This window comes from Marmota monax, unplaced genomic scaffold (assembly GCF_021218885.2).
Source record: "Marmota monax isolate L192 unplaced genomic scaffold, Marmota_monax_Labrador192_F-V1.1 WCK01_AAM20220418_F8-fsc00108, whole genome shotgun sequence".
In the NCBI taxonomy this organism is placed as follows: domain Eukaryota; kingdom Metazoa; phylum Chordata; class Mammalia; order Rodentia; family Sciuridae; genus Marmota; species Marmota monax.
The window spans coordinates 5,920,697-5,946,327 of record NW_026694593.1 but is presented as its reverse complement, the minus strand read 5'-3'; the positions used below and the strand labels follow the sequence as shown (position 1 = coordinate 5,946,327).

The window sequence follows — 25,631 nt, the reverse complement described above, 5'->3', positions numbered from 1 at the left end:
TTACATCCCTAGCCCCCTTTTAAAAATTTTCTCTCTTTATTTATTTATTTGGCACCAGGTGTTAAACCCAGGGGTGCTTAACCACTGAGCAATATACCCATTGTTGGTTTTCTTTCTTTTTTTTTTTTAACATCTTTGTTTTAATTGTAGGTGTATACAATAGCTTTATTTTATTTTTTATGTGGTATTAAGGATTGAACCCATTGCCTCACGCGTGCCAAGAGAGTGTTCTGTCATTGAGCCACAACCTCCGCCCCTGATATCCCTATTGTTTTTAATTTTTAATTCGAGTCAGGGTCTCGCTAGTTGCTCAGGGCCTCACTAAATTGCTGAAGCTGACTTTGAACTTGAGATCTTCCTGCCTTAATCTTCTGAGCCAATGGGATTAGGCATGTACCACTGTACCCAGCTAAAACTTTTTATCTTGAGACAGGGTCTGGCTAAGTTGCCCAAGATGGCCTCATACTTGCTATCCTCCTGCATCAGCCTCTGAAGTAACTGTGATTAAAAGAGTGACACCACGCCCAACTTCAATGTGTTGTTCTTGACAAAAATATTTAATTTTCTTTTTCTTTTCTTTCCCCTCCCTCCCTCCCTTCCTTCCTTCCTCTTTCTTTCTCTTTCTTCTTCTTCTTTTTTTTTTTTTTTTTGTACCAGGGATTAAACTCAGGAACACTCAACTACTGAGCCACATCCCCAGCCCTATTTTGTATTTTATTTAGAGAGAGGGTCTCACTGAGTTGCTTAGCACCTCCTTGTTGCTGAGGCTGGCTTTGAACTTGCAATCCTCCTGTCTCAGCCTCCCAAGCAGCTGGGATTACAGACATATACCACCTGCCTGGCTAAAACTTTTTTTTATCTTTGAGAAATAGGGTGTGGCTAAATTCCCCAAGATGGCCTCATACTTGGTATCCTCCTTCATCAGCCTCTCAAGTAGCTGGGAGTATAAGAGTGACACCAGTTCAGATTTAGAATGTGTGTGTGTGTGTGTGTTTTAATAAGTGTAACATCAGACAGGAAAGATTATGGAGAAGATTTTATTTATTTATTTTTTGTGGAGGTGCTGGGGAATGTAGAATGTGGTGTTCTTGCCCGACGTATTTAATTTCAATCTCCATAAAAACTGGTAAATTCCCAAATGGGGTGTCCTGTAGGACAGCTGTCTTGAATTTTTTTTTTTTTAAGTTGTCAGAGCATTTAATTCAAGGGCATGCTACCACTGAGCCATATCCTCAGCTCTTCTTTTTCCTCCCAAACTTTTTTTTAGTTATATGTGGACCCAATGTCTTTATTTTGTTTATTTATTTTCATGTGGTGCTGAGGCTCAAACCCAGTGCTTTACATGTGCAAGGCAAGCACTTTGCCACTGAGCCAAAACCCCAGCCCAGCTTTTTAAAATTGATTGATTGATTGATTGTAGTTGTAGATGGACATAATGCCTTTATCTTATTTGTTTATTTTTATGTGGTGCTGAGGATCAAACCCAGTGCCTCATGCATGCTAGGCAGGCGCTCTGCCGCTGAGTTGCACCCAGCCCTATCTCCAACTCTTTTATTTTTAATTTTTTTTTAAAGACCAAGTTGCTGAGTCTGACCTTGAATTTGCTGTCCTCCTGTTTTAGTCTTCTAAATTACTGGGATTACAGGCATGTACCACTATTCCTGTCCAGATTTATATCTTAGAAGAATTCATTATCATGAAGAATAGTGAGAGGTAAAGGGACTCTTCTGGATGGAGAGACAGTAAAGAGATATGAAAAAGTTGAAAAAACACAAAAAATAAAAACAAAAAAATTGTGATATTAGTAAAATCACAGACATACAGATCAGTGGAACAAAACAATTTTTAGCTATTCATCCCTACATAGAACTACAATTAATTTTGATATCCAATAGCCTTACTAAATTCATTTATTCTAGTAACTACTTTGTAGATTATTTGTGATGTTCCATATATACTGTAGGCGTATTTGTCTACAAATATAGTTTAGATTCTTTATTTTTTTTTAAACAGAGAGTGAGAGAGATAGAGGTAGAGAGAGAGAGAATTTTTTTTTAATATTTATTTTTTAGTATTTGGCGGACACAACATCTTTGTTTGTATGTGGTGCTGAGGATCGAACCCGGGCCGCACGCATGCCAGGCGAGCGCGCTACCGCTTGAGCCACATCCCCAGCCCCTAGATTCTTTATTTCAATCTATGAGACTTATTTCTTTCTGGTGCCTTATTGCACTGGCTAGAACCAAAAGTATTATTTAGAGGAAGGGTGAGAGCCAATATCCTTGTTTCCTCCTCCCCCATTTTAGAGGGATAGTTTTTGGTCTTTGACAGTTATATTTAATGTTAGCTGTAGGTTTTTTGTGGCTGTCCTTTGAGGAACTTCCCTTACATTCCTAGTTTACTGAGACTTTTTATCATATATGAATATTGAATTTTATTGATGTATTTAAAGTACTTTTAATAGGGTCTTAAAGGTGAAACAAATTGGCCAAACATTTGCATAATCTATAATTCAGCAATTTTATTCTTGCACATATGCCCTGAGATATAGATATAAAAATATTCATAGCAGCATTGTTCATTATCGGAAAATGTAGAAATAGCCCAAAAGTCCACTAACAGTTGATTGGTTAAAATTGTGGTATATTCACAATGAAATAATTTACTGTAGAGAAGTAAGTGTACCAAATTATACCTAACAAGGTAGATTTCTTTTAGAAACAACATTGAGTAGGAAAATGACCAAAAAATTACAAATAGTAAAAGGCCACTTTTATGAAGCTCAAAAACAGACAAAATTGGCCAACAAATAATGAAAAAATGTTCAACATCTGTGGCAGTCAGGGAAAAGTAAATCAAAACTACACTGAGATTTTATCTCACTTTAGTTAATATGGCAGTTAGCAAGAATAGAAAGAACAGGGCTGCTCAGTGGTAGAGCGCTTGACTCGCACATGTGAGGCACTGTGTTTGATCCTCAGCACTGCATAAAAATAAATTAATAAAGATATTGTTTTCATCTACAATTTTAAAAAAGACTATAAAGGACAATAATTGCAGGCAAGGATGTGGGGAGAAAGGAACATTTAGACATTGTTGGTGGGGATGCAAATTAGTTCAACCACTTTGGAAAGCATTATGGTGATTCCTCAAAAGAAGATTGGAGCCACCACATGACCCAGCTATCTCACTCCTTGGTATTGATTCAAAAGATCTAAAATCAACATACTGTAGTAAATCATGCATGCCATTGTATAGCCAGTTCACCATAACCAAGATATGGAACCAGTCTAGGTATTCCTCATCAGATGAATAGATAAAGAAAAAAAAAAAAAAATATATATATATATATATATATATATACGCGCAATGGAGTTTTATTTAGCCCTCAAGAAGAATGAAATTATGTCATTTGCAGGTAAATGGATGGAATTGGAAAACATAATGCTAAGTGAAATAAGCCAGAGTCAGAATGTCAGGGGCCTAATGTTTTCTCCCATATGCAGATGCTAGAAAGGAGTGGGACAAAGCATATTTAAAAGGGGGAAGGATCTCATGAAAATAGGAGGAAGACCAATAGAGTAGAGGAAGGGAATCAAGAGGGAGGGTATGGTGAGGTACTAGGGAATGATTACCAAATTATGTTGTCTGTGCCACAATGATATCTTTCTTCCCACACATATAATTCAATACTACATAACTATTTTTTTTAAATTCTTTTTTTAGTTATAGCTGATACAATATCTTTATTTATTTATTTTTATGTGGTGCTGAGGATTGAACCCAGTACCTCACACGTGCAAGGCAAGTGCTCTACCACTGAGCCCCAGCCCCAGCGTCTACATAACTATTTTTTAAAATAGTGATGGTAGGGGGCTGGAGATGTGGCTCAAGCGGTGGTGTGCCTCCTGGCATGCGTGCGGCCTGGGTTCAATCCTCAGCACCGCATACAGACAAAGATGTTGTGTCTCCCAAAATAAATATTAAAATTCTCTCTCTCTCTCTCTCTTTCTCTCTTTCTCTTCTCTCTCTCCCTCTCTCTCTCTCCCTCCCTCCCTCTCCTCTCTCTTTAAAAAAAAAATAGTGATGGTAGATGAGAAAGTTGAGTCATATCTTACCATTGTAGTTGATTGCCTGTTCCAAATATTTGAATGAAAATGTAAGACATGGGAAGATAGCTATACTAGATTATGTAGTTAAGGGAAGTTTATTTTCAAGTTAGAGTCACTGCAATATTAGGCAGCCATTAATCAGTTTGCTTTTTATTTTTTATTTTAATTTTTGGTACCAGGGATTGAACCCAGGAGCACTTAACCACTGAGCCACAGCCACAGCCCTTTTTATTTTTTATTTTGAGACAGGATCTTTCTGAGTTGTTTAGGACCTCCCTAATATGCAGAAACTGGCTTTGAACTTTCCATCCTCCTGCCTTAGGCCTTTTTTTGTATTTGTATTTTATGACAAGGTCTCACTATGTTGCTTAGGGCCTAGCTAAATTGGTAAGGGTAGCTTTTAATGTGTGATCCTCCTGGCTCACTGGGATGATAGGCAGACACCAGCATGCCAGGCACCAGTTAGTTCTTTTGTTTGTTTGTTTTGGATTTGGTTTTGGTACCAGAAATTGAACTGAGAGGCACTTAACCACATCCCCACTCCTTTTTATTTTGAGACAGAGTCTCACCAAGTTGCTCAGGGCCTCACAGAGTCCCTAAGGCTATCTTTGAATTTGAGACCTTCCTATTTCAGCCACCCAAACCACTGGGATTATAGGTGTGTGCCATTATGCCTGGCACCTGTTTTCTTTTTAAACTACTATATTATTGGGCTGGGGTTGTGGCTCAGCGGTAGAGTATTTGCCTAGCATGTGCGAGGCCCTGGGTTAAATCCTCAGCAACACATAAAAATAAATAAATAAAAAATGTATTGTGTTCAAATATAACTAAAAATTTTTTTAAGAACAGTTTTTTTTTTTTTTTTAGTATTTATTTTATAGTTTTTTGGGTGGACACAATATCTTTATTTTATACTCATGTGGTGTTGAGGATCAAGCCCAATGCCTCATGCATGCTAGACAAGCGCTCTACCGCTGAGTCACAACCCCAGCCCCCTAAAAATATTTTTTTAAAACTATATTATTATTAAAAGTTCATGGCAAATAAAAGTTAAGTAATACATGTGTTATAAAATGGAAAAGTTACTCTCCATCATCATCTTCTATATACTTAGTTCTTTTTAAAATAGTTCTTCTATTCTCTTACTGAGTTTTTTTGTACTTGTACACATACATGTTTATCAAAAAAAGTTTTAACACTGGGCACTGTGGCACATGCCAGTGGCTTGGGAGGCTGAGGCAGGAGTATTGCAAGTTCAAAGCCACCTCAGCAAGGCGCTAAGCAACTAGGCAAGAGCCTGTCGCTAAATAAAATACAAAATAGGCTGGGGATGTGGCTCAGTGGTTAAGTGCCCGGAGTTCGATCCCTGGTCCCCCGCTCCCCCAAAAAAGTCGCACTTAAGTGGCTAAAGGCCTGGATATGTTGCCTAGGCTAGCCTTCAATTTGCGATCCTCTTGCTTCAGCCTTCCAAGTGCTGGAATTACAGGCATGCACCACCACACCTGGATTGTTTTGTTTTATTAGTCTTGTACAGTAGTAACATAACTTATTTGGCTAAGTCTCTATTAAGGACTTTTAGGATATTGCCAGACTTCTGTTGGAATTAGTGCTACAGAGAATATCTTCCAGTATAGAAGTGTTCATACACAGAAGCAAGCATATCTGTGGGGTAAATTCCCAGCAGTCTAGAAAATGTTTTGAAGGGTAATGAAGCTACGTAGAGGCAGAGAGCATTTGTTTGGATACCAGTAATAGTGATGAGGAACTAAAGTAAGGAAGTGACAGAAGGAGTGGACTAGAAAAGAATGAGATTAGAAATTTTGTATTCCACCAATTATAAAATATATAATTTTCCCCCACATTTTATTGTGTTTGAAATTAGAGGATAGTTTTTATAGTCAATGGTTTTATTTAGTTGGAGGTATTTTTAAGATTTCTTAATGGTACATAATGTAAACAATACTTTTTGTTTTTTAAACCTTTATTTTATTTCTTTATTTTTATGTGGTGCTGAGGATCGAGCCCAGGGCCCCCCACATGTGCTAGGCAAGCCTTCTGCTGCTGAGACACAACCCCAACCCCTAAACAATAGTATTTTAGATTCAATAGTACTGAATCTTAAATTAGGATATAGGTTTTTCAGTACTCAGGAAAATAAAGGAAAGCAGCAGGGTGTGGTGACCTGTAATCCCAGCTATGAGATTAGCCTCAGGAAGCTAAAGCAGGAGGATTACAAATTCAAGGGCTCCCTGGGTAATTTAATGAGACCTTGTCTCAAAATAAAAAGGGCTGGTAGGGTAGCTCAGAGCACTTACCTAGCATGTTCTGAGGCCCTGGTTTCAATTCCCAGTACTGCAAAAAAAGAAAAAGGAAGCACAGGACATGGTTGACTTACCTTTTAGTATTTTTTTTTTTCCAAACCATTTTTATATTTTCTACATAAAGTTTTCTGTTTGAAAATAGTTAAAATGATTTTGTGAGTTGAATAAGGAACTGCCCTATTAGTGGACTTTTGGGTCCTAATTTTCTTCTGGCTATTCTAGACACTGATAACACCAGACAGTTTTCTGTTTAGACTTTGGGAATTTGAATTTAGGAAATTTCTTTTTTTCTTTCTTTTGGTTCCAGGGATTGAACTCAGGGGACACTTAACCACTGAGCAACATCCCCAGCCCTTTTTAATATTTTATTAGTGATAGGGAGTTGCTTAGGGCCTCCCTAAATTGCTGGTGCTGGTGGCTTTGAACTCAAGATCTTCCTGCCTCAGCCTCCCAAACTGCTGGAACTACTGGTGTGTGTCACCATGCCCAGCTCCTCAGCCCTTTTTTGTATTTTATTTAGAGACAGGGTCTCACTGAGTTGTTTTAGGGCCTTGCTAAATTGCTGAGGGTGGCTTTGAACTATTGATCTTCCTGCCTCAGCCTCCTGAGCTATTTGGGATTATAGATGTATGACACTTCTCCTAGCAGATTAGGAGATTTCTAATAATTGTACAATAGTTTAATAGTTTATTATTATTATTATTATTTGTTGTGGGTTGAACCTCGGACCTCACACATGTGTGCTCTACACTGAGCTACTACGGTCTCATTCCCTTATAGATAAAATTCTTGAGTGGTAAACTATTTAAGGAATTCAGAGCTGGGGATGTAGCTCATTTGGTAGAATGCTTGCCCTGGTTCAATCCCCAGCTCCACCCGCCCCCCCCCCCCAAAAAAAAAAAGGCAGAATATTTGCTGGGCATGCCTGTAATCTCACCGGTTTGGGAGGCTGAGACAGGAGGATTGGGAGTTCAGAGACAGCCTCAGCAATGTCAGCTGAAAGGAATGGGTGTGATAAGGAAATTAGATCAGAAAGATAAAACAGGGACAGATTCTTTAGTACTTACAGGTCATTGCAGAGACTTTGATCTTTACTGCTCCTAAGGAATGAACCATTATTGAAAATTTTAAATAGGGCTGGGGTTGTGGCTCAGTGAGTGGTAGAGTGCTCGCCTAGCATGTGCAAGGCCCTGAGTTCTATCCTCAGCACCACATAAAAATAAATAAAATAAAGATATTGTGTCCAACTACAACTAAAAAATAAACATTAAAAAATTTTAAGCAGTGGAATTATATGATCAGAATTATTTTTTTAAAGGATCATACTTTCCTGAGTTGCAGTTATACTAAAGTGAGGTAAAGAGAAACAGCAAGGCTAGTTAGAAGGCTACGATAGTAATTCAAGCTAAGGTGATAGTGACTTAGACCATCTCCAGTTGTGGAGATGGTAAGTAGAAGTTAAAGTCTATTTTGTGGGGGCAGGGGGAGCTGGGTATTTAACTCAGGGACACTCAACCACTGAGCCACATCCCCAGCCCTGTTTTGTATTTTATTTACAGACAGGGTCTCATCAAGTTGCTTAGCAGCCCGCTATTGCTCTGGCTGGCTTTGAATCTGTGATCCTCCTGCCTCAGCCTCCCAAGCCACTGGGATTACAGGCGTGTGCCACTGTGCCTGGACTGAAGTCTGTTTTTTAACTTGTTATTTTTATTTTTAAAATTTTATTTATTAATATTTTTCAGTTGTCAGTGGTCCTTTATTTTATTTATTTATATGTGATGCTGAAAATTAACACATGCTAGGCAAGCGTTCTGCCACAACCCCATCCCCGAAACTTGTTATTTTTAAATAATTTCATACTTTAAAAATATTGTAAGGATATTACAAAGCCTTCCTGTACACAGTCTATCCAGAGTCTCCACTTATTAACATTTTCTATGGTTTGTCTTTGTGTTCTGTGACTGCTGTGGTTTAGATATGGTTTGAGTGTGTTCCTCAAATCTTCATTTGCTGGAAGGCTTGGTCCTCAGTGTGATGTTGAGAGTTAGTGGAATCTTTAAAAGGTGGGAAATAGTGGGAATTAATTAGGTCATTGGGGTATCACCCTTGGAATGTATTAATACTGGTATCACAAAATGAATTACTTCTCTTCGTAGCAAGACTGGCCTGATCAAAACCTGATCCCTGAGTTCCTCTGGCTTCCTATCTCCCCCACACTTGCTCCCACCCTGAGATCCTCATCCATGTTGTGGTGCAGCCAAGATGACCCTCACTAGAGGTCAGAAGGGACCACCCAATCTTAGACTTTAAAACCTTAAGCTCAGACTGGGGTTGTGGCTCAGCAGTAGAGCACTTGCCTAGCACATTCCAGGCCCTGGAATTCCTCAGCACCACAAACAAATAAATAAATGAACAAATTGTGTCTAACTACAACTAAAATAAATAAATATTTTAAAAAAAAAACCCTTAAGCTCTTTAAGCTAAATAAATATTTTCTGGCTAGGCTTGGTAGTACACGCTTGTAATCCCTGCTACTCAGGAGACTGAGGCAGAAGGATTACAAATTCAAGGCTAGCCTGGGCAATATAGTGAAATGCTGTCTCAAAATTTTAAAAAGGCCTGAGGATGTAGCTCAGTGGTCAAGTGCCGCAGTCTGGCTGGGCACCAAATAACCGAGCCACCACAAAGCCTTGTAGATTCAAACAGCAACTCTTTATTCCCGACTCTCACCAGCACTCTACACACAGGCACTCTACACGCACCTACACTCCCTCCACCGGGCTCTGCTTACCAGTACTCTCAGAACCCTGCAAGAACTCAACAGGAACTCCAAAGGAGCGGGCACCTGAGGCAGCAGGATCCACCCTAAACCTGGAGCCACCCTAATCCCTGAGCAGGGTCACCTTTCAAACCAAAATGCCATGCCTCATTCCTACTTGGCTATGGCTCTCAGCAGTCAAGTATCCCTGAGTTGACTCTCTACTGTCATCCCTCCCCCCTCCCCACCCCCGCAAAAAAAAAAGTTGTTTTAATTCATTACTCAAGATATTTTGTTATAGCAATAACAAGAAGGACTCAAACAATGACCCAGACATTATTGAAGAGTAGTTTGTAGTAGTAGTTGGTAGAATATCCATGAACTTGTGTTAATTTGTGTTTGATTTTTCCCTGTTATAAAATTCAGGTTATGCATTTTGGGGCAAATACCACATAAATCATGCTGTATTCTTCATGCATTACTCTTAGAGCAACATAATATCAATAAGTGACATTAACTTTTATTATTATTTGGTTAGGTTTCTCCACTCTAAAGCCAATGAGAATTTTATGGTAAAATAATTTGAGACACTGTAACTATCCTTTTCCTCATTAAACTTTCTCTTACTAGCTTCAACATCCATTAGCAATTGATTATTGATTATGTCATTTTTTATTGTAATGGTTATCAAACATTAATCTTTAATATAATTTCTACTACATTTATTGGCATTTGATCATAAAACAGAGCTTTTCTCCCCACCCCTTCTCTTCACTTACTTACCTATGTATTTATATCAGTATATATCATGGATTCCTGTTTTATTCAGTGTGTTATAATCCTTATAATCCTTTATTGTTATTTATTTTGACACTTGTCATAGATTTGGCCAGTAGGAACCCTTCAAACTGGTGCCTATTTTCTTTTTTTTAAGACAGAGTCTCATGAATTTGCTGAAGCTGGCCTAAAACTTAAGATCCTCATGCTTCAGCCTTCTGAGTCGCTGGGATTACAGATGTGAGCCATTGCACCCAGCTGGTTCCTGTATTCTTTTATTTTTTGGCGGGATGTAGGGGTGAGGTACAGGGATTGAACTCAACCACCGAGCCACATCCCCAGCCCTATTTTGTATTTTATTTAGAGACAGGGTCTCACTGAGTTGCTTTTAATGCCTCACTTTTGTTGAGCTGGCTTTGAACTCATGATCCCCTGCCTCAGCCTCTGGGTCCTCTAGGATTACTGGCATGCACCACCGAGCCTGGCTCCCTATTTTCTTTTGATATCACTGTTTGAATCCTTTATTTATTTTCTGATACAAATTGTTTGTACTTTCTCTCCTGGCCTAAAGTAAATTCACCAAGAATCCCTAGTCCCCCTTAGAAACCAAAATCTAGGTAATACAGGTGCTTTTTGATACTAGAATATCATCACTTCTTGACCTTTTCAGTGGAAACATCTAGAAAATAGTTGTCTACACTAATAAATGCATATATGCTTTCATTTGCATGTTTCCTGTATATAGATGTGTTTATATCAGGACTTCCAGTTATAATCCAATACCATAGATTTATTCTGATCTTCCTTTTCATGTTTGTAACTTTGAAAGTCTGTCTGTATTTCAAAAGTAGCATTAGTGAGATCTGCTGATATTGAGTGTGAAAGAGAGGAGACTGGGATGACTCAAGATTTTTGGCTGAAGCCACCAGAATAAAATTTACTGAAATGGAGAAGAATATAGGAGGAGACAGTTTGAAGGAAGAGATCAGAAGGTCATTTTTGGATATACTAACTCTGAGCTGTCTGGTGACATCCAAGAGAATACTATTGCGTGGGCAGTTGGATATTTGAATCTGTAGTAGTATATAAGCAAGATTCAGGATGGAAAATAAAGTATGTCAAGAAAACGAGTCAGATTTTCAGGGAAAAGATGATTGTATTTATTTATTAACCTTTTATTATGGAAGCAGCAAATATAGAAAATTTGAATAAAAGTAAGTAAAAAAGAAAACTATAGGGCTGGAGTTGTGCCTCAGTGGTAGAGCACTTGCCTAGCACATATGAGACACTGGGTTCCATCCTCAGACCACATAAAAATAAGTAATGTGTTCATCTACAAGTAAAAGGAAAACTATATACATATATATCTCTTAGAGATCAGTGCTACAAATCTTAATTTCGTTTCCTCTCTGATAATTTTTTGTGTAAAGAAAGATACAGGGATAATTTTTTTTTTAAATGAGATCACTATAATGAACTGGTTTTTTTGTTTTGTTTTGTTTTGTTGACATTTGTTTTTTGTGGCATTGAGTGTTTAACCCAGGAGCACTCTATTACTGAACTATACTCCACCCTAACCCCCTTTTAATTGAAACCCAAACTAAGTTGCTAAGACTGGCCTTGAACTTGTGGTCCTCCTGCCTCAACCTCCCAAGTTGCTGATATTAGAAATGTGCAGCTGTGACCAGCTTAATAACTGTATTTTCTTTTTCAGTTGATGTTTTCATTTACATTTTATTAAATTTTCATTTTATCTAATCCCAGACCACATGTATAATTTCTTTAGTTGATCTAAAAAATGTAATTGAACAATTGGTTGAAACTCTAATTATATCTGAATACTTTATCCCTTAAATCTCTCTTAATGCGTCCAGCACGTTTTATGCCACTAATTTGTGAGTCTGGGCCAATTGTCCTGTAGAATATTTCACCTTCTGGATTTGTGTGGTTGCTTTCCTATGGTGTTATTAGCTTTTAAAATTATTTCTAAGGCTGAAATCAGTTGCTGGTTGTTTTGTTTTGGTACCAAGGATTGAACCCAGGGGCATTTATCCACTGAGCCACATCCCCAAGTCTCCTGAGCCACTGGAATTACAGGCATGCTTCACTGCACCCAGCTCAATTGCTGATTTTTCTAAAAGTTTCTCCTCTATAAAAGCTTTTCATGACCTTCATATTCAACTTCTACTGGCCACAGAATAAACACTAAAATTTTTTAATTTGGTGCTAAAGTCTTACCAGAATTTATCATCTTTGCCTATTCCTTACTGTTATTCCGTGCAAATCTTCCTAGTGAGACAGAAATATAGATAGTTGTTAAGAGCATGGACTCTAGAGCCAAATCATTTGGATTTGAATCCCAGCTACACCATTTAATAGCTGTGGCTTTGGACATTTCACTCAATTCTGTCTATTAAAGAGAAATTGAACTGGGGATATAGCTCAGATATAGACTAGTATTTTTATTTTATTTTTTTTAAAGAGAGAGTGAGAGAGGGAGAGAGAGAGAGAAAGAATTTTAATATTTATTTTTTAGTTATCGGCGGACACAACATCTTTGTATGTGGTGCTGAGGATTGAACCCGGGCCGCACACATGCCAGGCAAGCGCGCTACCGCTTGAGCCACATCCCAGCCCATAGACAAGTATTCTCACATGCGCATAGAACATGGGTTCAATCCCCAGCACCACAAAAAAAAAGAGAGAGAGAAATGTTAATAGTATCAACCTCAGAGTGTTGCTGTGAGAATATCAGTTAACATTTGTGTCATCTTTAGAACAGTGCCAGGCATATAAAAGTAGTATATATGTAAGTATTTGTGAAATAAATTTAAAATTCCAGTCTTAGTCTCTGTCTCCTCAGAGACAAAAGACACATTGTACAGTCCTGGTAAACACCTTTGCTTATGACTGGTTCTCTCTGGGATGCTCTTGCCCTTTCTTTCTGCCTATTAGACATTTAATTACTATTAATTGGGTACTGATTCAGTTATTGAGGATGTGGCAGTAAATACAATACAACCAGCAACTGATTTCAGCCTTAGAAATAATTTTAAAAGCTCATAACACCATAAAAAAGCAACCACACAAATCCAGAAGGTGAAATATTCTACAGGACAATTGGACAGACTCACTCACAAATAATGGAAAATAAATACAATACTGAATCAGTTATTGAGGATGTGGTAGTAAACACAACAGAATCCCAGCCTTAAGGAAGTTTCAAATCTAATGGAGATACAGGCAAGTAATAGGTGTAAATCAGAATGCACTAAAGGCATAGTCTTGTGGAGTCAGGGGATGCTTTATAGAAGATGTTCTATAAGCTGAGACCTGAAGAAAGAAAAAGAATTAGATTATCAAAACAGTTAGCAAGACAAGGGATGGACAATGGAGTTTGGAGATGAGAACAAGGTGTATTTCACTATGATGGAGCTGTAAGGGGTGACTGCAGTTGAGGATCAGCAGGTAAGCAAGAAACAGGTTGCAAAAGGATTTGAAAAACAATAAAGATGGACCTTCTCATTTTCCGCTGCCTTTTAGGCATCTTCTCAACTACCTTAGCTAGCTAACTTCTCTTATTCTTCCTTAATTTCTGTAGTGCTGTAATGTAGAAGACTTACATTGGGGAAAGTGGTAATCAAATAGTTTGTGATGTCTTTGGGGAGTTGTAGTGATTAAGTTGGGCAGTCAGAATCTGACATGGATCAAATTTAAAATTTTTGATGTTTTCCTATGGATGACTAGAAATCATGAATAGTTATTCAGAATGGATTATCATAGAAAAAGAAAATTCTGAGAGGGAAAGGGAAAGAGGTGAGGGAAACAGCAGGGTTTCTGGGAACTTTGAGTAATTCATTACATTAAAGAAGAAATTTTGAATTTGAAGAGGAAGCAGTGAGACTGGAAGAGAAGACACAGATCCTGAAAGGAGGGTAAGGTATCCCGCTGTGTCCAGTGAGCAGTGGGAGCTTACTGACAGATTTGATATGAGGAAGAATTGGTTAGTGTTTGCTTTTTAGAAGATAAGTTTGACAACAATGTAGAAAATAAATTTGAGGGAATCAAGTGTTAGAGGTAAGATAACGTATAGGAAGCTGTTGTAGTATGGTTTAGATCAAAATTGATGAAACTCAGCAAAGAGCAGTCCTAGGAAGAAAAGGAGAAGAGGACCTACCTATATTTGAGAAATATTGGAAACAGCACCATGTAAAAATAAATAAATAAAATAAAGATATGTATCCAACTACAACTAAAAAATAAATATTAAAAAAGAAGAATGCTTATTTAAGATGGAAGATATATGCATATAAATGTCAGAAGGAATACAATGTAAATATATAAATAGCATATAACTTAAAATATAAGAAACTAGAAGTTAATGGAGTTATAAGGTTCCCAAGGAGAAAAGAGAGACTAGGAATAGTACATGGTTGACGGATTATATTTTAATAGGAGAAATGACACTTTGCCCTAGGTAAGTTTATCTGGGTAAGTTTAAATATGGATGCACTATGCTTTGGCTTTCTGCAGTTTTAATTACCTTTGGTCAACCGCAGTCTAGAAATGTTAAATGGAAAATTCCAGAAATAAATAATGTGGGATGAACTTTCACATCGCACTGTTCCTTCCAGCCTGGGATGTGAATCATCCCTTTGTTCAGCATATCCATGCTGTATTTACTACAAACATATCAGTCATTTAGTAGCTGTGTTGATTTGTGTGATCGGCTTTCTCAGTATTAACAGTGCTTGTGTTCAAGTATCCTTTATTTTACTTAATTATGGCCTCAAAATGCAAGAGTAATGAAGGGCCAGGGTTGTGGCTCAGTGGTAGAGCATGCATGAGGCACTGGGTTCGATCCCCGGCACCACACTAAAAAATAAAAATAAAAACAAAATAAAGGTATCAAGTCCATCTACATCTTAAAAAAATATTTAAAAAATGCAAGAGTAATGATATTGGAAAGTTGGTATGCCAAAGAGATGCCATAAAGTACTTCCTTTAATCCCTGGAGTTCCAAGTTTTCAATTCTGTGAATCATGCAGTAACACAGGTACATGAAAAATAGGTTAATAGTTCAATTTAAGTTTTTATAGGTTTTCCACATATGGAGTGGTGGGACCAAATGAATTAAGTGAAAACATCTATCTATTTATTAAAGGGCGGGGGGGAACCATGTTCTGAAGTTGCTGAGATCCACAGTATGGGATCTTCTGTGAAATTGTGAAAAAGTAGAAAAAAAATTGTGCTGAATTTTACTATCATACCCCAAAAGTTAGCTGCAAAAATTATGGTCACAATAGATGGTAAGTGCTTAGTTCAGATAGAGCAGGCACAGAGTTTGTTAATGTATGTGCAGGAAAAAGCATAGGTTCTGGGAATAGCTCAGTGGTGGGGCACTTGCCTAACATATACAAGGCCCTGGATTTATTCCCCAGTACCAAACACAGTATACTCAACAGACAGTCCCCAACTTAAGGTGATTTAACATAAAAATTTCCAACTTTACGGTGATGCAAAAGTGATAACATGGTAGAAACTATACTTTATATTTTGAATTTTTATTTCTTCCTGTGCTAGCATTATGCTATACGATATTCTTGCAATACTGGGTGGCAGCAGCAAACTATAGCTTGCTAATGAAAGGTCATGTGATCATGAGGTAAACAGCTGATCCTCTATAGTGTACTGTGTCTAAACTATGCCATTAGGTTAGAAATGCATTTTCAACTTAAAATATTTTAAACATGTGATGTAGCCCCTTCATAAGTTCAGGACACCCATATATGGAATTTTTCTACAATTGGTTGTTTTCAGGGATCTTGGAATTCCTGTGGGAATGGGGGACTACTGTACATTTTTTGAGAGAAAATGATTCCCGTCTAATTATTTCTGCTCTGTGAAATAGCATGTAAGGTCATCTCCTGAGAGCTAGAAGGGATATAGTAAGATAGGATTTGATGGGTGGTATAAATGTGAAATACCCCTTACTGCAAATGGAGAGAAGAGGATGCTAATTAATAATTAAGGACATGTGGAAGGATTCTAACAGGAAACAGTTGAAGAAGGAGACTATGAGTTTATATGGTTTCAGTCTTCTTGGTATGATTTTTTTCATCAATAGAACCAAATGACAGAATAAAAGGTACAGTAAAGACATTCAATTAGATAAATCCAAATTTAGGATTTTATTGAGTATACATGTCAAGGCTAATTTAGGGGGAAAAGGAAAAGAAAATGAGGATTTGGATGAAAGAACTGTTTAAATAATGGATCAAATTTACAGGAATTGATAAAGAATTGGGTACTAGAAAAGACTGAGGAGTTAGAGAAAATAAAAAAGTGAGATCTTGATGAAATTGAATAAAAATTATAATAGGAGTGGGAGGGTGTGGTCCAGAAGGAAATTTAAAATATACAAGGGCTGGTTCTTAAAGGTCACTGAATTTGAGATCAAGGAATCTGAGAAACTAGAAAAATGTGATGGATTATCCATATGAATTTTAAAATTCCCAGAGTACTATTGAAACTTGGGTGGCTTTGCTCAAGATTCTAGTTAATGAATTTAACTGGACGCAGTGGTGTATGCCTCTAGACCTTATCTTTAAAAAAAAAAAAAGAGAGAGAGAAAAAGATTTTTCCTTGTTAGGGTATGTACATAGATTCAAATTATTTCCCAGGACACCTACCTAGCAATGAAAGTAGAACTTACTTTCCAGTAGATGGTAAGACTTAGGTGTGCCCAAGCAGTATCTGGATTAGTTGATGAAAAAATTCTCCGTATAGTAATGTTAGCAATTTACACAATTACATTCTTTTTTTATTATGGGATTTTGTGGATTAAACCTACGGACATTCTACCACTGAGCCTTTGGTTGTTTTTTGTTTTTTTTGAGACAGGATCTAAGATGCCTAGGCTGGCCTCAAACTTGTGATTCTCCTGTCTTAGTCACCTGAGTTGCTGGGATTACAGGCATGTGCCACTCTACCCAGCATACAGTTACATTCTGATTAGATTCCAAAGGCCATGTTCTTTCCACTAACCTTTATATTGCTGCAACAGGTTGAGTGTATTCAATTTTTTTTTTTGTCTTCCCAAATATTTGGGAAAACAATTTTATCTTTAGCACCAGATGTGTACAAAGTGAAGAAGAAATCTACTTGAGTGCCTTAAGCAGAAACTTAACAGGTAGTCAAGATTCTTAGTACAAAAAGATTGATTAGATCATTTGTCAGTTTATTCATCCATCCTTTTATATCTGTGTAAAAAAGAAAAAAAAACAGCTATTGTTTGAGAACACTATATTTGGAGTAAGTTTAAGTATAAAATGACTCATTTGGTTTTTATTGTCTCTTCTCATCTCTAGCTGCATATCCCCACCGTTTGAATCTCTTTTACCTTGCCAATGATGTCATACAGAACTGTAAACGGAAAAATGCAATCATATTCCGTGAATCGTTTGCTGATGTACTTCCTGAAGCAGCTGCTCTAGTGAAGTAAGTAAATTCTCATTACTCTTTGGGATCTAAGTTTAGAAAATATAGGATTTTAGTTTTCCTTTTCACCTAGTAGCAAGAACCATAGTAGTTGCACATGCTTGAAGATCTGAAGATATTTGCCCAAATGGCTCATTGTACATTCCTGATAATTTACACATTTTTCTTCTAAAGAATTTTTTCCCAGGGCTGGGATTGTAGAGCCCTCCACTAGCACAGGTGGGACCGGGTTCGATCCTCAGCACCACATAAAAATAAAGGCATTGTGTTGTGTTCATCTACACCTAAAAAATAAATATAAAAAGAAAAAGTTTTAAAAAGTTGATCTTTTCTGCCCTTGCTTGACCAAATGTATCTCCTGGTCATACCTCTGACAATGCTTCTTTCTAACTTCTGCTTCTGTTTATTTGTTGTGGTGCTGGGGATTGAACACAGGGCCTTATGTGCACTAGCAGGTGCCATACCACTGTGCTAACCCCAGGCTTCCCCTCCCACTTTTTTTTTTCCCCCCTTAAACACATTTTATTTCTTCTTCCTATTTTTGTAATCTTGCCCTACCCCCATGAAATCTGTGTTTGTTTGTTTGTGTTATTGGTGATTGAACCCCAAGGGTATTTGACCACTGAACTACATTCCCAATTCCTTTGAAATATTTATTTATTTGTTTGTTTACTGAAGTACTAGGGATTAAAACCATTGGTGTTCTACCACCAAGCTACATACTAGCCCTTTTTAAATTTTTTGAGTCAGGGTCTCTCTTAAGATGCTCAAGCTGGCATCGAGCTTGTGATCTTCCTCCCCAGCCTCCCAAGTTGCTGGAATTACAGGTATACATTTCCTGTGTCCAGAAAAATCTGTGTAATTAAAGAGAAATGTAATTAAAGACAACTTATTTTCAACACCATATTGATTTATTTCATTCTTAGCAGAATTTGTATCTGGTGTTTCCTACAGTGTATGCCTGTGAAAATAGTCAAAGAAGGAAGTGCTCCATGCTCAAATGTTTGGAGAATGATCCATACTAACTTTCCTGTCCTGAAGATTGAGTGCACATTATTATATAAATAATTTCATTTCTTTGGGGATCTTCACAATGCTAATTTCAAAGCAGCATTTACTAAATTTTGATCATTCATGGGTACTTTTTTGGGGAGGTATTTTAAACATCCGTACATCTGATGAATTCTGGTGTGTGTGTGTGTGTGTGTGTGTGTAATATATGATCATTTTGCCCTGTATTAATTGTGTTTTCTTTGTATTACGTCTATATTTGAAAATTGTGTTTTTGTTTTGGTACCAGGAATTGAATCCAAGATCTCCTAATCACTGAGCCATATCTCCAGCCCTTTTTATTTTTTGAGATAGGGCCCCACTAAGTTGTTTAAGCCTCACTAAGTTGCTGAGGCTGATTTCAAATTTGTGATCCTCCTGCCTCAGCCTCCCAAACCACTAGGATACAGGAATGCACCGCCGCGCCTGACTAAGAAATACATTCTTTTTTTGGCGGGGGGATTGAACTCGGGCACTCAACCACTGAGCTACGTCCCCAGTTCTGTTTTGTATTTTATTTAGAGAGAGGTTCTCACTGAATTGTTTGGTGACTCACTTTTTGCCAAGGCTGGCTTTGAACTCGTGATCCTACTGCCTTAGGATTGCAGGTGTGCGCCCGGTCAAGAGATACATTCTTAACTACGTATAAACACTTGGAACAAGGGCTGAGGTTGTGGCTCAGTGGTAGAGTGCTCACCTAGTATGCATGAGGCACTGGGTTCAATCTTCAGCACTACGTAAAAAAAATAAAATAAAGATATTGTGTCCACCTAAAAATAAAAAAATAAAAATAAATTAAAAAAACACGTTTGGAACAATTACAATAGCTAAATACTTCTTCAAATCATACATTTATTGGCAATGACCCATTTGTTAGTATTAACACATTCCGAATTGGATGAACCTTGTTCCTTCTTTAGAGTAACTTGAAATGTCTACTTTAATATTGCAAAAGGATTAATAAATATTTATACACACATCAGAAGTACATGAAATAACATGTACCATTTGTTAAAAACTTCCTTTTTGTGGTACAGGGGATTGAACTCAGGGGCACTCTACCACTGAGCACATCCCCACCCCTGTTTTATATTTTATTTAGAGACCGGGTCTCACTGAGTTGCTTAGCCTCTCAACCTCTCAGCCTCTGGAGCCTCTGGATATTGAATACTTCTACTTGACCAAATAATATACAAAATTCTTTATCATTTAATTCTGAAAACAGCTTTATATAGTACGTACTACTATTATCTTCATTTTAAGGAAAAAGAAACTGGCTTAGAGAAGTTAAGTACCTTGCCTAAGCTCTCATAGTTGCCTGGAGTTAAGTAGCCAGAATTTCCCCTCAAGGCTGACAAGGGCTGTTGTACTGATCTGTGCTGCTTCCTTATGTAATGTAAACCAGTGTAATTTTGAGTAAGAGACCAGTGTGCTAGATGATCTTTACTAAGAATTTCTGCCATAAATATCACTATAGTCTGTCTGTCTCTGTCTCTCTCTCTCTCTCTCTCTCTCTCTCTCTCTCTCTCTCTCTCGGTACTAGGGATTGAACCCAGTAGCACTTAACCACTGAGTCACATCCCCAGTCCCACACTTTTTATGTATTTTATCTAGAGGCAAAGTCTTGCTAAATTGTTGTGGCTGGTTTTAAACTCACGATCTTCCTGCCTCAGCCTCTCAAGTCACTGGGAGTATAGGTATGTGCCACAGCACTTGGCTTCACTGTAGTCTCTTGACAGTTTAGCCTCGTGTTTCATAGGCTTTTGGATTTCATGGCCTAGTTAAAAGATTAATATAAGATTGTTGGGATGAAGATATAGCTCAGTGGTAGAGTACTTAGAATGTGCAGGGCCCTAGTTTTGATCCTGAATACCACACACACACAAAATAAATATTCTATATAATATATATATATATATATGGCTGACAACTTGTCTTATTAATTATGTACAGATTTTTAGAATTTATTATTTGTTTATTTATTTGTTTATTTATTGTGGTACTGGCAATTTAACTCAGGCACTTTCCCACTGAGCTACATTGCCAGCCCTTTTTACTTTTTATTTTGAAACAGGGTCTTCCTAAGTTGCTTAGGGCCTTGCTAAATTGCTGATACTGACCTAGAATTTATGCTCCTCCTGCCTCAGCCTCTCATGTCACTGGGATTACAGGGATGCGCCACTGCACCTCCCACGAACATGTATTTTTAAAAGCAGCTGCTTCGTGTTTATAGTGTCAGATGCCTATAATCCCAGTTACTGGGGAGGCTGAGGCAGAATTATCATAAGTTTAAGGCCAGCTTCTTCAACTTGGTGACACCCTGTCCCAAAATAAAAAATAAAAAGGGTTAGGGTTGGGGCTGGGGTTGGGGCTCAGCAGTAGAGTGCTTGCCTACCACATGCAAGGCCCTGGGTTTGATCTTCAGCACCACATAAAAATAAATAAAATAAAGATATTGTGTTAAAGGGGGGGGGGGGTTAGGGTTGTAGCTCAATGGTAGAGTGCTTCTGGATTAAATCCGTAGTGCCAGAACAAATAGATTTAATTAATTATCTTGCTGGCAAACAAAGCTCATCTGATGAATGAAATTAAGCTGTGGGTAATCTGTTAGATACCTCAACATTTTGGCATTTATTTTATTCCCTTAATCTTTTTAATGTGATACTTGGTTAAAAATTGGTATAGGAGCCATATGCACTGGTGCACGGTTGTAATCCCCAAAACCAGGAGGCTAAAGCATCATTGCAAGTTGTAGGCCAGCCTCAGCAATTTAGGGAGACCCTGTCTCAAAATAAAAAGGGCTAGGGGCTGGGCATGGTGGCACACCTCTGTAATCCCAGCTGTTCAGGAGGCTGAGACAGAAGGATTGCAGATTCAAAGACATCCTCAGCAACTCAGCGAGGTCCTAAGCAACTCAGAGAAAACCTGTCTCTAAATAAACTATTTAAAAAAGGACTAGGGGCACTGGGGTTGTGAGTTAGTGGTTGAGTACTTGCCTAGCATGTGTGAGGCACTAGGTTCTGTTGTCAGCACTGCATATAAAATAAAATAAATAAAGGTCCATCAACAATTGGAAAAAAAAGGGCTGGGGATGTGGCTCAAGCGGTAGTGCGCTCGCCTGGCATGCGTGTGGCCCGGGTTCGATCCTCAGCACTACATACAAACAAAGATGTTGTGTCTGCCGAAAACTAAAAAATAAAAATAAGTAAATAAAATTAAAAAAATTGAAAAAAAATTTTTTTAAAAAGGGAGGCTATGTGGGGGTTCACACCTGTAATCCCAGTGGCTTAGGAGGCTGAGACAGGAGGATTGAGAGTTCAAAGCCAGCCTCAGCAAGGGTGAGGCACTAAGCAGGTCAGTGAGACCCTGTCTCTAAATAAAATACAAAAATAGGTCTGTGGTCGAGTATACCTGGGTTCAGTTCCTGGTACCAAGAAAAAAAAAGAGGGGGCTGGGGATGTAGCCCAGGGATAAATTGCCCCTGGGTTAAAATCCAGTACCATCCCCCCGCCAAAAATATATATATGTATGTATGTATGTAATGTGTGTATATATATATATATATATATATATGGCATAGACTTGTGGTCACATGTTAAAACAGATGACTAAAGAGGGAGACAAGATCTCAGATTACAAGAATTTGCCCTAGCATAGTTGGGAAACTTTTTCTTCCAATTATTTAACTTCCTTTTATTAAATTTTCATTTTACTTTTCACTTTTTTTATTTCAAATTCCATTGGCTATGGGGCTGGGGATGTGGCTCAAGCGGTAGCGCGCTCGCCTGGCATGCGTGCGGCCCGGGTTTGATCCTCAGCACCACATACAAACAAAGATGTTGTGTCCGCCAAGAACTAAAAAAAAAATAAATAAATATTAAAATTCTCTTTCTCTCTCTCTCCTCTCTCATTCTCTCTTAAAAAAAAAAAAAACAAATTCCATTGGCTGGAAACCTAGAAAATTTATTTTAGATGTGCTAGTTATTATTACATAAAATATAATGAAAATATATGAGAGAGGGATATAAATAAAGGTAAACCAATTTGATGATACTTATTTGCTATTTGTGTCCAGGATCCAAGATAGGGGACAAAAATACAAGTTTATCTGAATGTACATCATTGTGAGAACATAATAGTTGAAAGTTCCACTTGAAACACAAGGAATCTATTAATTTCATTTGAGAAACTATGAATTACTCTGCTCAGCAGTGACTTCAATGGATTGCAAAAGAATCCCCTTAAGAACTGAAAGTTCATTTGTATTCTGTCAGAACTATGTGAGAATAGATATATTTTTGATGTGAGTGGAACTTAGTGGAATTCTATCACTATTCTAGGACTTCGTAAAAAGCAGTCATTTGTGGACTGGGGATGTGGCTCAGCGGTAGAGCATTTGCCTAGCACATACGAGGCCCTGGGTTCTGTCCTCAGCACCACATAAAAAAGCAGTCATTTGTGGGGTGCTGTTGTTTTTGTTTTGTTTTGTTTTGGTATTGAGGATTGAACTCAGGGACACTTAACTGCTGACCCTTATCCCCAGCCCTTTTGTGTGTTTTATTTAGAGACAGGGTCTCACTGAGTTGCTTAGGGCCTCTCTAAGTTGCTGAGGCTGGCTTTGAACTCACGATCCTCCTGCCTCAGCCTCCCAATCTCCAGGGATTACAGGCATGTGCCACCATGTCCAGCTTCATTTGTGCTTGTAAATTTTCATCTTTGGGCTGGGAATATAGCTCAGTTGGTATAGTGCCTGCCTCACATTTTAACATTTTGTTTCAAGCTTGTAGAGAACTATATGTAAGACTTTTATTGGGAAAAGCATTGGGGGGAATAATGAGTTTGATGCTTTGAAATTAGTCCACCACTAAAAAATGTTTCTCATCACATCTGTGCTAATCATTAGCTAGTGAAAAAAGTCTTGAAGCTATTTGGAAGTGTGAAGTTTGGCAGTCTTCTCTCATATTCAGACTATAAACTGTCAAACTCCTTTTTTGTTTCTATGAATGGATTTAACTATAAACTCCATATACTAATAATATCTGTATCTAGCTTTTTGACAACATGTTTACCTATCTTCTGGAAACCCCAGAAGCCCTGGGAACTTCAGGGTTATATGATAAAATGAGCTCAGAATTTATAAAACAATAGCATGCCTTACAGTTGTATAAATCAGCTTCTACAATTTATGTGGGAATGTTATAAATTATTATATAACTGTTATTTTAAACTCACAATAACCAACTCTGCAGATACGCATATTGGGTATTATTATTGCGTTTTTACAAAATGAGAAAACAAGCCCAGAACAGTTAAGAAATTAACCAGGGGATATAATTCAGATGGTAGAGGGCCTGCCTTGCATGCACAGGGCCCTGGGTTCAATCCCCAGCACCACAAAAAAAAAAAAAAAAAAAAAGAACTTAATCAAAATAAAACCAGTTTAAAGAGCTGGAATTGGGACTCAGATTATTTTTATTCTTAGCCTTATTAGTTTTCTCTGTCAAATAACCCTCCTAAATCTAATTCAAAATTTTTTCATCCTATAATGGCTTCTTCATTTCTTAGTCACTTGCCAGTGACTAGTTCTTCTGTTAATGTTTGTTCCTCCTTTTCTTTCTGCTTTTTTAAAAATATTTTTTAGTTGTAGATGTACACAGTACCTTTATTTTATTTAGTTATTTTTTGTGTGTGATCCTGAGGATCAAACCCAGTACCTCACTTATGCTAGGCAAACACTTTACCACTGGGACACAACCCCAGCCCTTCTCTCTGCTTTTTAATCCCCCGCCACACACCTCTTTTTAATTTAATTTTTATTTTTTATTGTGGTACTGGAGATTGACTCCAGGGGCTGTCTACCACTGAGCTACATCCCTAACCCTTTTTGGTTTTTGAGATAGTTTTCTGAATTGCCCAGATTGGCCTTGAACTTGCTATCCTCCTTCCTCAACCTCCCAAGTAGCTGGGATTATAAATGTGCACCACTGTGTTCAGCTAATTCCCCATTATTACTGTTCTTTTTGATGTATTTCTTTTATTATGATACCCCCTATCTTGTTTTCCAGTTTCTATTATCTTTTTCATTCACTTCACACTCATCTACATAGATGTTCAGAGATCTAGAGAGATAAGTTTTATAAGTTTTTTTTTTTAATGAGAGAGAGAATTTTAATATATATACATTTTTTTTTTTTTTTTTTTTTTTAGTTTTTGGCGGACACAACATCTTTGTTTGTATGTGGTGCTGAGGATCGAACCCGGGCCGCACGCATGCCAGGCGAGCGCACTACCGCTTGAGCCACATCCCCAGCCCTAGAGAGATATGTTTTAATAATTAATTACCGTAAGCTCTGTAACCAGCTTGGATTGAATCCTAGCTATACCACCTTCCAGCTCTATAACATTAAGCAATTTAAATTAATCTCAGTTTTCTTACCTGTATGAAGAACCGATAATATTACTATCCCATAGAGTACAATAATACATGAGTTACTAATACACACAAGGTCTTAGAACAATGACCGGAATTCAAACACTTAAATGTTAGCTGCTGATTTGATGATTTCGATGATAAAGAGGAAATTTATGGCATTATTATTATTTCAAATTAATGTTACCAAGTAAATACTTTGATCATTGATTAAAATATATTTTATATTGCTTTATGATTTAACAAATTCCTTTTTGTCTTTGTTATCTGCTTTGATCCTCAAACCACTAGATTATTATTTTGAGCTGGGCACATTGGCATATGCCTATAATCCCAGTAGCTCAGGAGGCTGAGGCAGGAGGATCCCAAGTTCAAAGCCAGCCTCAGCAATGGTGAGGCACTAAGCAACTCAGTGAGACCCTGTCTTTAAATAAGATACAAAGTAGGGCTGGGGGTGAGGCTCAGTGGTTGAGTGTCCCTGAGTTCAATCTCCCATACCAGAAAATAAAAAAAGATTATTATTTTGCAGACAAGAATACTGATGATAAAATCAGTGGTATAAAACCATTTTAAGACTGGAAATTGAACATTAAAAAATATGAAAGGATGAGGAGCTGGGGCTGAGGCTTAGAGGCAGAGCGCTCGCCTGGCATGCGTGAGGTACTGGGTTTGATCCCCAGCAT

The 25,631-nt window shown here is 37.6% G+C and overlaps 1 protein-coding gene across 4 annotated transcripts in view; it reads left to right on the top strand.

Annotated features, from left to right (window-relative positions):
• The window catches only part of Rprd2 (regulation of nuclear pre-mRNA domain containing 2), an 89,809-nt gene that overhangs the window by 25,552 nt on the left and 38,626 nt on the right, over positions 1–25,631 (top strand). For all 4 annotated transcript variants that reach the window (XM_046421632.2, XM_046421631.2, XM_046421634.2 and 1 more), the window contains exon 2: positions 17,339–17,468. In XM_046421632.2, the coding sequence (XP_046277588.1) occupies positions 17,339–17,468 (130 nt within the window). The remainder of the gene's footprint in view (positions 1–17,338; positions 17,469–25,631) is intronic.